This window comes from Coregonus clupeaformis, unplaced genomic scaffold (genome assembly GCF_020615455.1).
Source record: "Coregonus clupeaformis isolate EN_2021a unplaced genomic scaffold, ASM2061545v1 scaf1005, whole genome shotgun sequence".
Lineage (NCBI taxonomy): Eukaryota > Metazoa > Chordata > Actinopteri > Salmoniformes > Salmonidae > Coregonus > Coregonus clupeaformis.
In genome coordinates this window covers 105087-117867 of record NW_025534459.1, presented here as the reverse complement: position 1 = coordinate 117867, position 12781 = coordinate 105087, and the positions used below count along the sequence as shown (strand labels likewise).

Sequence of the window (12781 nt, the reverse complement as noted above, 5' to 3'; positions counted from 1 at the left end):
TCACCGTCCTCCAAGAGTTACTGATTTTCCTAATTACTTCAGTTTGCTCCTCAATTCATGTGCCTTGGTTTGAGTTTGAGGTAGCAGCAGTGTTCCCTTCATATTGCCTTATTATGAAGTATTGGGATATTTGTTTTTGTTAGATGCTATCATCAACAAGGCCGAAGATCCAAGCCAACCTAATGCAAATGTAGACCCTGAAATTCAGGACAGTGCAAGAGAAGACAGAAATGAACTTCCCCCAGGGGCCAAGGATGTTGAACTTCAAAGCAAAACAGAAGAGGTAGGAATAAGTGCAACAGATGACATACTATGGCCTTGTTCTATGAGATGTTCTTAATGTCAAACCTACTGTGAATTTGTCTTTGAATTACCAAAAATATCAACCTCTCTTTTTCAGGCAAAAAGGTGTAGTACTACTCCAGAACCAACCAACCAGCCCTCTCCAGCTCCTGCTAAAGCATCTGAAGGTAAGCATTATGAGTAGTGACGCGTAATCAAACTGCCATCTGATCATGCACTGATGGAGACATGGGGATATTTGTTTGTTAGATGCTGTCATCAAGGAGGCCAGAGACTCAACATGTGAAGATCCAAACCAGCTTCATGCAGATGTAGACACTGGAGTTCAAGATAGTACAAGAGAAGACAAAAACAAACGTCCTCCAGTCCCCATGGATGTAAAACTTCAAAGCAAAACTACAGAGGTAGATTTCAACTATACTGAATGAAAACACATCAATGTTCTCTAAAGAATGTTATGAACCAGTAAATCACCTTTTTTTCTAGACGAGTAAGCCCACTATTCCAGAAGAGACTAGTCAGCCCTCCCCAGCTGCTGCAACACCTGAAGGTATAGTCACCATCTGCAGGGGTATTCAACTCTTAACCTACGAGGTCCGGAGCCTGTTGGTTTTCTGTTCTACCTGATAATTAATTGCATCCACCTGGTGTCCCAGGACTAAATCGGTCCCTGATTAGAGGGGAACAATGAAAAAACGCAGTGGAACTGGCTTCGAGGTCCAGAGTTGAGTTTGAGGGATCTAGAGGATACATTTTCACACTTTATTTAGGCTCTGCATTGTCATTAAAGCTACAACCCGTAAGATTTCCTGCTGTTCAATGGTCACTTCAATTAATGATACATTCCAGATTATGTATTGTAACTTGTTCACTTGCAAACCAAGTGGTACACAGACTCGGATTACTAATTATTCTTTTTTAGATGCTACTAATGACGACACCGGATTTCACAACCTTACAAGAGCAGATGGAAACCATCCCCCAGGCCCCAAGAATGTTGAACATGAAAGCAAAACTAAAGAGGTAGGTTACAGGCTACAGCTAATGATTAACATTTTCTAAGAGGTGCTGTAGATGTCGGCTATTGGAGTTATATCATTAACAGATATACCATAGGTGATAAAGTCTTTGACAATGTGCCTTCACATTGGACTTTTACATAGGAAAACGTGTAGAATATTCTGGACCAATAAAGTCTCAACCTTTCCTTCCTAGAAAAATAAGACTAGTGCTCCAGAGATGAACAACCAGCCTCTCCCAGCTGCAGCACAAACACCTGCAGGTATCTAAAGGGATTAATTTTGACACTTTATTTAGGCTATGCATTGTCATCCAATCCCTGCTAAATGCTGCGTTTCCTTGTTGGTTAGATACTACTAACAAGGACACTGGAGTTTACGACGCCACAACAAGCCGAAACAAACATCCCCCAGGCCCCAAGAATGCTAAAAATATGATGAGGATGGAGAAATTCTTCACTTTTGTGGCTGGGAATACTCTGGGGTCTCATGTGGAATTCCATCATCGTCTCACCACACAAAGAGGTCTGACTGAGGTGATGTCACCAGAGCAGAGTGATGTCATCTTGTCTTTCTGTCCCATCATCTCTCGTGCTGGGACTGATATTGAAGCAGCACTGCAGCAGATTCCAGGTAATTCAGTCAGGATGTCATTTAGATTCAATGCACACACAAATCTGATGCAATTACAATCTTCCTTATATCTTCCGCAGTTTTAACAATAACAAAGTGGTCCCCCCACCAAAAAGCTGAAGGAATGGGGCTGGAGAAATGTAACCAGTCTCAAATTCATAGATCGAGCTAGGGACGCAAGAACTGACCATCCATGATATACAATTATAGCTTTAACCACGTTTACAGGCTATACAGTGATTGTTTACTTGTACATTGTTTACAAACATTGGAGTAAAACAAGCGTATATTTTGTGTTCTTGTCGTATATGATGAATGGTGGTCATTATTGCTGATGAACAAAAGGAGTCTGCTCATACTGAACATTGATCATAAGGTTTATTCAGACCACAAGCTTCAGCATGAGTTTACAGACACGCGTTGTCTGGAGAGCAGTTGCCTCGAATTATAATAACCGCTCTGGGGTTTATTGTCTAAAACCCTTCTTATATAGACAATACCAAAATAAGGGTTACCCCCTCTTCTGGCCAATCACCAGTCCCCCCTCGGGCGTCACCCTCCAAGCGGCACATTTCAACTAACATCATAAAACATCCCCCCTCTGGCCTGAACAACCAACATTCCATTTCGTCATGAAAAACATTTAACAAAGGCATAATCTTCAGATACGATATTCCCCCCTTTCGAGACGAAATAAACGTCTCGAAAACAAACAGAATAAGATTATGACTATTAACCATTTATCTCATTGAGTATCTTTAACATTAAACCAAACACATTCTCCCTTAGAGTGTAAATACCTTTCTATGAAATACCTGTTTATGAAGTGTGAATACATTACTATGACATATGAAGAAATCTCTATGGAGTGTAAGAGCGAAAAACTGTCCAGCAGCCATCCATCCATATCAATCAAGACAGTAAAATTCTCTCACGGTCCCTCTGCCCCAGGCAACCACCGTCGGTACTCCAGATAACCTCATTAACCATGTAAATGCATTTGAAACTATGATGTAATTAAATACACATGTAAGCCCCTGCAAACATGCAAACAAAATCCTATCCATAAACATCCATTGTACGGCTGGTCAACCCATAGGACCGGACAATGAAACTCTCCCTTCCTAGCCTCTCTGTCCCTAAACATTCACCGAAATAAACAAAAGCATCTAAGATCCTCATCTGCATTCAATAACATCAAACATCATTCTACTAAAATCAATACCTAAGAATATGACACAATTATGTATTACACATGTCTATATTTCATTGCCAACACTGGAATGTAGTCCACTACACTTCATCTCCCTGTAGTGTCCTCTTCCAATGGACTTGTTGATGATGGAATCAGCCACACCCTCCTTGTTTCATCTCCTCCAGTCATATTGTCCCTTCATATTGTCTTTGTTTGAGTATTCCAATCTCCACATGTTCTCCCAAATGCTTCTGGAATGACAAGAAAATAAACGACCAAACAGTATCTTTTGCAAAACAACATTTTCAAATTAAACCTCAACATCAATTTAAGAATATAAAAATGACCTATAAATGATGTATGAATCACATTAACCTATCCCCCCCTTGATTCATAAATCATACCAACATCACCCTACTATTGAAAAAAAATTCGAAAAATAATCAACTCATAAAAAAAATGATATTTATCCATCAGTAGTCCATCCATCTTTATCCAGATCAGGAACAGTCAACACCGGCATCGGAGTGTTGTCTCCAGGAATCACTCTCCAACCTATCTCAATATCATAACTTTCTCAAAGATCAGTAACAAATTACAAACATCACAGTGTTATCAAAGCTGAAACTAAAATCTGACCCATCACTGCCCCTACTGGCCTAATTGATCTTGCATCCTCTCAGATCTCCCAAACACCTCCCTTATAATGCATCTATAACCCCAGTGATATTATCTGAACTATCTGGACTCAAAGTATAACTAATATTTATCCATATTATCTTCCCAAATGTTACACCATACCATGAATGAAGTCCCCCCTTCTCCCTTAGACTTACCCTTCAATGACAGGCTTGACGACTATGACATGTAGCCATGTCTCTTTTCACCCCATTTTCAACCCTAGCTTCAGATTTCTGTGTTGGTACCACTCCTCTTTTAATGGTAAAAACCTCATATGGAAGCTTAAACGTTGACCTGTAACAACATCCTATCCCCCATAGGGTAAGAATATACTCTATCATCACAAACCCACCAAATATCTCTAAAATTCCCATAGTCACATTGTCAGTCAAAAGCTAATCTTTTAACCATCAAAGTCCTGCTCTTCTTACTACCTGATATATAAAAAGTAACCTATTATTTGTCATTACTTATCCAAGGTTATCCTATACTCATCACACTCTGATATTCCCATAAACATACCCCTTACCTCATATGTTTTATTAGAACAACAACAACTTTTATCTTCACTGGTTCACCTGAATACTTCAGGTTTCCACTGTTACCTGACTTTACTTTCCATCTAACAATTCCCATAGGGTAATCCATTTACCCAAGAACACTTAAACCCTAGGCTTAAACCACTGTTCTGACAACAACATTATTTTATCGGTCAATGACTGTTGCCGATACCACAGTCATGACAAAGCATAACTCTAACCCATACCCGACAGAGGCCGCGTGACCGTCTAACACGTCTTGGGCTGGCATCCCCAACAGACATCAACCCTCAAGATTCCTCACTGATTCTTACAGAATGAGTTAATCTATCTCTAACTTTCACAACAGAGGAACGAGCAGTACTGATTAGATACCCCCCCCCTCTGTCATCAAAATCAAAAGACCCCATCCTGCAGCTTCCATGATGAATCTCTCTTCTCCATTTCAGATTAATCTATATTGCTCTCTACTACTATCTGCTCTACTTTTTAACCCTATTCGTAGTAACCTAAACCCCTGAGTCTCTCTTGCTGCCTCCTTTAATTTCAGAACAGTTGTTGTCATCCTTCCTACATTTGCTATTACCATCGTATCCTTAATCCCTTCCCAAAGTTACCATTAACGTTGTTGATTTAGTTGATGAATTAAAACCCTTAATTCCTTCTAGTGGAAAAGCTACCCATATCCCCTGTGTATTATTTACTGTTTGAGTGACTACTGTAATAAACTTATCCTTAACTCCCTCTGTGACTGTGGAAACTTCTACAGACTTCAAATCTTCCATTATAAGCGTTACCTTACACATTACATAACCCTTTAACCAATAATTCTTAACCAAAACAAATTTTAATGCTTTCACTAGATAAATACACATATTCTCCCTAATTATCTCTCTCTCTCTCTCTGTGAAAGAAACGTCATCATCCTAAATGGCATATTATAATTATTATTCTCCTAACCCTAATAACAGTATTTTCCCCCTATAATTGATGCTGTATTGGTTCCCTTATAATCAAATGCAATATATTTATGACTTTAATACCTATCAATGTTGAAAGAGTTAAATTGCTTCTCCCTGTTGTTCTAATAGACTGAAGTGTTAATGTCCTTATTTACTCCTAGTTTTCCCCCAGTTTTCCCCTAAGACTTTGAACTCTTTCCTTGTACTTCCATCCATCCCCACTAGTGTCACTTTTTCCCCCAAATCTCAGTCCTATCTCTAAATCCCTGACTTTCAAACTTTTGATTACACAAAATACACCTATAATGACCTTGATCTCCCTACTGGAAACTGTAAATATAGATACTCAATCACCCTCAAATCATTCAGCAACACATACTTTCTCAATGCATCTGCTCCTAACCGATTTAAACTCCTACCATATCTTCCCACTAAACTTTAAAATGTCCTTCCTCACTGTTCTCTCTCTGTCTTACTACTAACTTTGAAACTTAGCTTACTGTCTCAGAGTTCTTCCAACCCTAATCTACTCCTAACTTATTTTAATCTAATCTTTTCTCTCATAACATTTAAAACCTTTTCCCCTGATTTTCACAAAATCCCCTACCACCAAATGTTTAGACTATGTGATTGGGAAAGTTCCCCACCTGCTTCTGACTCATTACACACAGACTTGGCAAAACCGACTAAACACCTTTAGCCTAACCTCAAATCTCTTTGTGTCAGGATGTAACCCAGAATAACAGTCACTCTATTAAGTTTATTTTCCCAGACAGATTGTCCAACAGGTAATCTAATACATTATCATCCTTCCTATGATATTATCTTTTAAGCAAATGATTCCCAAAAACCCTACTTCTTAAAATATTCTACCAGACAGTCAGTCGTCTAGTGTGCCTCTGATTGAACACTTCAATTTACACCATGCATCTCTTCCCACAATGTCATTGGTATATTGTCTCTTTTAATTCCTATTTGACTTCTATAGCAGAGCTCAATTGATTCCTTAAGAGTAATTAAACTGTTTTACAACTTCCAATCCCTATCCTAACCTAATTAGTTTATTTTACAGAGTGATATGTTTAACCTCTTTAGACTGAACCCAGATAAGTTTTTCCCCTATTCACTATCACTTCTAATGGTCGGTTGTTTTTACTTCAATTGTTGGCTATTTTCTCTTCCTCTCCAATTCTGTGTCTGTCCAGACCTTGACTGTGGATATAACACCTGGTACCCCCCTTGACTGATACAATTGCATTTGATATTGTTCAGTTGAAGCTGTAACAGTGATTGTTGATTTGATTCACTCTGATTCTTCATAACCAACACTTCTTTTCTTCTTCTCCACCACCAGTTATAAGTTGTCTTTGATTGAGTTTTCTTCGTCCGGTTCTTCTCGTTGTGGACCTATCAGTATTCTTCAAACGGTTATCTTCTAAGTTCTGTTCTTGAAATATCATCTTCTTACCAGTGGCCTTTCCTTTGGCCTCACTGTATTATTCTTCTCCTTCAATTCTTGAGGTCTTCATCCAGTCGTGTTACTTCTTCCACTTCTCCATTTCTTCTTTGCTCTTGTACCTTCAACTTTCATCAGAGATCAAATCTCTAGTATCCATTTCTTCTTTCCTCTCTTGCCACTTCCCTCTGATCACAGAGTCCCCTCCACCCATGACCTCTCATCAATCACTCATCTTCATCATCCTCTTCTCCTTCACGTTCCAGACCTCTCATTTTCTTCCTTCTGGAGTTTTGAATTCATCTTCATCGTCGTTTCTGCTCGTATTCGTCTTCATCTCTGATGCCATAATCACCATGCTAGATGATCACTGAAAGCTTCCTTCTCGTAAGGTGGGTGTCTTTGTGCTGAATCCGTATGTGAGAAAGGTGTACTAACATCTGCCATTAGTCTCTCCTAACACTACCTTAGTTAAATAATTACTATTTTAGTCAATTTTCCCCTATATCAACCCTTTTAAATTCCTTTATTGTGAACTATGTTATTCTAGACTGTATAGCCTCTGGCTTCCCCCCTTAAATTATTAATATAACCCTAACAACCCCAAAAAAAAAAAAAAAAAAAATTTTTTTTTTTTTCCTCCTCCCCCAAAAAAAATCAAATTAAATAAAATATGAATATTAAAAAATTCAATTAAATGCCTTATTCAAAAACCCTTTTAATTAAAAATAAAAAACCAATTAAAACCTCAATCAAAAATTATGAATAATTTAAAACAATTATTTTATTCCTATATTCTATGTCACCAATTTATCAATTAGTGGTGGCTATATTACCACAACCCATCAACTGCAAGTAAATGCAAGTTAGTCATCTTCAGACTAAAATACCCATAAACAAAGCCTTTAACCCCTTGCTCTATAACCCCTAATTATCATAAATTTACAGAAGAATCCTCAATCCATCCTGGATTCCCAACACATCTGTAATCAAACCCCAGTGATACACAGAGCCACCAAAATACAACTTTTAATGAAATAGTATTTGCCAAGCCGATGTAAAATTGTCATAACATCACATATCTTGTTAGGATGATTTTGTGCACTAGCCTGATCTGATCCTCTCGTCTGACTCTGCCTCGTCACACCTTGTCACGTGACGCACGTCAGTCACACGTTAACCCCTCCTCTCTCCTGTCGTATCGTATCGCTCCACTCATATGACAGGAAAAAACAGAGACACAGAATCACATTTTAGTAGTTAATGCCATCACTGAGTATTTCCAACCATTCAATATTCATTCGTTCTACATTATTCACTCTAAGACTAAACTCAGAACTAAATAGATCGCTCAAAAACATTATTTTAATCCGTTATTTAATTATTTAATTCAATCCATTATAATCCATTATAATATATTTAATTTATAAATTCAATAGGTCCCAAAACAAGTTTCATCTTAACCCACCGCCGTTTAAACTTATAAGATTCGTGTTAAAATCTCTTTATGCGTATTTGTTCCGTCGTCTGTGTTCCTCTGTCTCCCCCTGCAGTTTAACCAATGTGTTGTTTTACAGAATCCCACGCATGCGCAAATATCATTTTAACCTCATGCTTGAGTTTCAGCATCCCATCGTGGTGCCGTCTAGTGCCGTAAAACAAAACGTTCCCTAATCTCGTGCCATAAACTCCCCTTTCTGTAGTGTAGTGTCGCAAAATTAAACACATGCCCATACATTTACTAAATAGATAGCTCCAAAACATTTCATTTAATTTTAATCGTCTTTTAATTTAATTAATTATACTCCGTCAACATATATTTGATTTATAACTTTACTACATCTCGCCAAATAGTTTCACGTTCGAACAACAGCCGTTTAACACCTAGGAGATTTTTCCAAACTCTCTATTCGGTGGCTATTTTCCCCTTCAGACCCCCCCAAATGGGACCTAGGACCCTTACCCATAATGCCGTGTTTTGTAGGCTTAGCACATAAACACATGTTGTAGTTTTAGCCCCGTAAAATCACACGCATGCGCACATCCCCTTAAGCCCATGCTTACCACACAATAGACCGATAGCATTACGCTACAGCGTCACTATTTTATACGTTATACTCACACAATTACACATAACAGAGCTCACATTTGCGTAAAACTTTCAGTTCCACCACATACAAACAAGTTTAAGAGGCTTGAATCCATCGCAGTGGACCTCTAAGGTTGAGATTATCATGTAGCACGCAACACAATTAGCCTTTAGCATTAGCCTTTCGCTAACTGCGGCCTACAACATGTAACAAAACCCAGCATTGCGTTCCTTTAATTGAGTACTGTTTCGTTTGCCCTAAATTTATTCTGCCGTGGGTAAGGCTATTTAAGTGAGCGATCCCCCCCAATGCAACTATCCCGTCGAACAGAAGTTGAGCAAGCCATCCCCAATAAATTTTCAACCAAACCCCAGTCCAAGACTGACCTGAAAAGTCCTAACGCCCTTCCAGGATTTTGGCCCACCATGCGGTCGCCTCGTCACGAGGGCTTATCTAAACCTGCAATGCTCTAAAATTGTATACATATCTTGGCCCCGACTGTTCTTGACTTACTATTCAAGCAACACATCTCTATAAACAATCCATAAACTCTAACCACCTTTGCACTGTTTCTAAAATTTCATAATGATTAGCCAGACCCCAGTCATCAGCAAAAACACCACCTGAGGCACGGTCATAAGGGTACATTCCTCCAGTGTACACAAGCAGTAACAAAACCAACAACTTAGCTGTGTTTGGTCGGGTCATGACTCCAGACCGAAGTTAGCTTGAGTTAGCTTGGCGACTCCAAATGCAGCAAAGAAGGATTGCATCATCCCTCCTGGCTAGCTCGCCATTCTGTCGTATATGATGAATGGTGGTCATTATTGCTGATGAACAAAAGGAGTCTGCTCATACTGAACATTGATCATAAGGTTTATTCAGACCACAAGCTTCAGCATGAGTTTACAGACACGCGTTGTCTGGAGAGCAGTTGCCTCGAATTATAATAACCGCTCTGGGGTTTATTGTCTAAAACCCTTCTTATATAGACAATACCAAAATAAGGGTTACCCCCTCTTCTGGCCAATCACCAGTCCCCCCTCGGGCGTCACCCTCCAAGCGGCACATTTCAACTAACATCATAAAACATCCCCCCTCTGGCCTGAACAACCAACATTCCATTTCGTCATGAAAAACATTTAACAAAGGCATAATCTTCAGATACGATATTCTGATGGAGTATGACAGTTCATCTACGGTATTTATAAGTTACTGTATATTCTTCAAGAATCAATGGGTATATATAATTAATTTGTAAGACCAAAAGGGGATGTAGCAACTACACATTGCCCCTATAAGTTCAGCACTATATTTTCATCGAAATGATATTCCTCTGCAACAGTAATTTATGCTTGTCACACTATATTTAGCAATTGTCACTGTACTAATCCAGTTCTATCGTTGATGTTGACATTTTGTTTCTCTCTCGACAGCTGGTAAACCTGTCATTCTGGTAGTGCTGCATCACACCTTCGATCCAGACTACACTGTACCTGACAGTAGCAGACTAGTGACCAGAGGTGATGTAATACTCACAGTGGACTGTCTCTTCCATGAGAGCAAAGGACTACTGAACTGTCCACGCAATGAAGAAGCAATTAGAAAGATTCTGGACAGGCCAGAAATACGGCCAAAGGTAGTTCATCCTTATTCTTGTCAGTAAACAACTTACTATTAAGTACAATACACATGCATCAGCAGAGATTTCACACCAAAAATATTTTATTAGGGAATGTGCAATTGTCTATAATAATAGTAGTAATTTAAAACTAGTATTTGAATAAATTATTATTTATTGGTCATTGTTTTGGATCAATGAGTAACAACCTCTCCTTTCTAGACAAGTAAGCCTGCTGCTCCAGAGAAGACCAGACAGATCCCGCCCGCTGCTTCACATCCACCTGAAGGTACAGTCAGCATATGGGGATTCATTTTGACACTTTGTTTAGGCTATGCATTGTCATTCAGTCCTCACTCACTGCTGGTTTTTGCTATTGTTTTTTTAGATGCTGTTAACGATGCTAACATCAACACTGGAGTTGACAAACGCCCTCCAGGTCCCAAGAACTCTGCAATTACAAGCCAACCTAAACAGGTTGGCATAAAGGCTCCATCTATGACTGTTTTCTTCTAGGCATTATGTTGATGTTTAATAACTAATAGAGTTACCTCATAACTCATAGACATTATGATGAATGAAACATAACAGTCTGCTTATCGCAATTATGTTGGACTTTTGAAATGAATATTTTCCCCCCAACAATTAACACAGTATTTTCTATTATCTTTTAAATGGGAACTAAACTTTCCTTTCTGTTGCAGCAGGACTATCCAAAAAGTAAGTACTGATATAAATGTAACATTAATATAATATGTTGCACAATAAATAGGTGTCCTAGGCCCTTTTGAAACGGTTATCTACTGTCAAGCAGGGTGTTCCCTTCAAGGTAATCAATATCCATGAAACCATGTTAAAAGTGGTTATCATGGAGTAGACTGAGGGTTCATCCACTGAAGTGAATACTTGTGGGTTGATCAGAGTGATCGGGGCTTAAAGATCTGACAAACCTTTCTAGTTTACCTAAGACATTTCCTGTATCTCTATAGGGTCGAGGATGGACAAAATCTTCACTGTTGTGACTGGGAATACTCTGGGGTCTCATGAGAAATTATTTGATCATCTCACTGCCAATAGACACTTAACGAAAGTGATGTCACTAGAGGAGAGTGATGTCATCTTGGCTTTCTGTTCCATTGTCTCTCGGTTTGGGACTGATATTGAAGCAGCACTGAAGCAGATTCCAGGTAATCAATATCCATGAAGAACATTTTCAAAACATTAATGTATGTTTTACGTGATTATTGTTATTTTTATCCCCTCTCTCGACAGCTGGTAAACCTGTCATTCTGGTAGTGCTGCATCACACCTTCGATCCAGACTACACTGTACCTGACAGTAGCAGACTAGTGACCAGAGGTGATGTAATACTCACAGTGGACTGTCTCTTCCATGAGAGCAAAGGACTACTGGAGTGTCCACGCAATGAAGCAGCAGTCAAAGACATTTTGAAGAAGCTTGACATACGTCCTGAGGTATTGTATCATTTAATCACCATTTAAATGTTTTAATTCAGTACTGTATCACCCTGTAGATTTTTCTCAGACTAAAAATGAAGCACAAGTCAATAGGGCTCATGAGAGGCAAACTGTACAGCCAATGGTAGTTTGCTTTACCTTTGTTATATTCTACATTCACTCTACACTTGTATGTTTGTTAGTAATATGAACATGATATTTTTTATGTTATAAACTAGAAATCAAATATTTTGCTTGCTCTAAAATGATATCTAATTCTTTCCAAAGGAAGTTGACATGCAGTATGTTAATCTCTTCTCAGGAGACAAGCTGTTCTGACATTATCTGCTGTGGTTTTTGACCCTCCATTGTATGTCCTACAGACGACCAGAAGACTCCCCTTATAAGATAAAGAAGTGTGTAAACAGTATTGCATAAATACTGCTATTGCATAAATACTGATATTGATTCTGATACTTTCCATGTTTCACTGAGCACCATACACAATGTGTGGTCCTTTTTTAATGCATCCAATGACTATAACTGAAATCAATTGCAGAAAGTACATTTTCTGATGATTATTACATTTTGTGATTTATTGTTTTCATTATTAGGGGAAATGGACACATGAACCTCAATCATCTGAAATTAGGCCACTATAACATGTAGTGGTATATGCTCTTTCCAAGCCGTGTACCTGTATATTTACTTTATGCATAGGCCTAGGCTACAACATCAAACATAAACCAAAAATGTGTGCTTAAACAAACATGATATAGGAGTCTGATTCTAAGATCAATGATACTTAGTACAATCAATAGATTG

At 38.5% G+C, this 12781-nt stretch overlaps 1 protein-coding gene across 1 annotated transcript; it reads left to right on the top strand.

Moving 5' to 3' along the window:
• The first annotated feature begins 149 nt into the window (after positions 1–149).
• On the top strand, positions 150–11015 carry LOC121548722. The gene is made up of 10 exons (XM_045217317.1): positions 150–283; positions 401–470; positions 553–707; positions 790–853; positions 1226–1326; positions 1519–1585; positions 1674–1955; positions 10315–10517; positions 10722–10788; positions 10888–11015. Exons 3-10 carry the CDS (start codon positions 675–677, stop codon positions 11013–11015), a joined length of 945 nt encoding a protein of 314 aa, XP_045073252.1. The 5' UTR covers positions 150–283; positions 401–470; positions 553–674.
• Positions 11016–12781: the final 1766 nt, after the last annotated feature.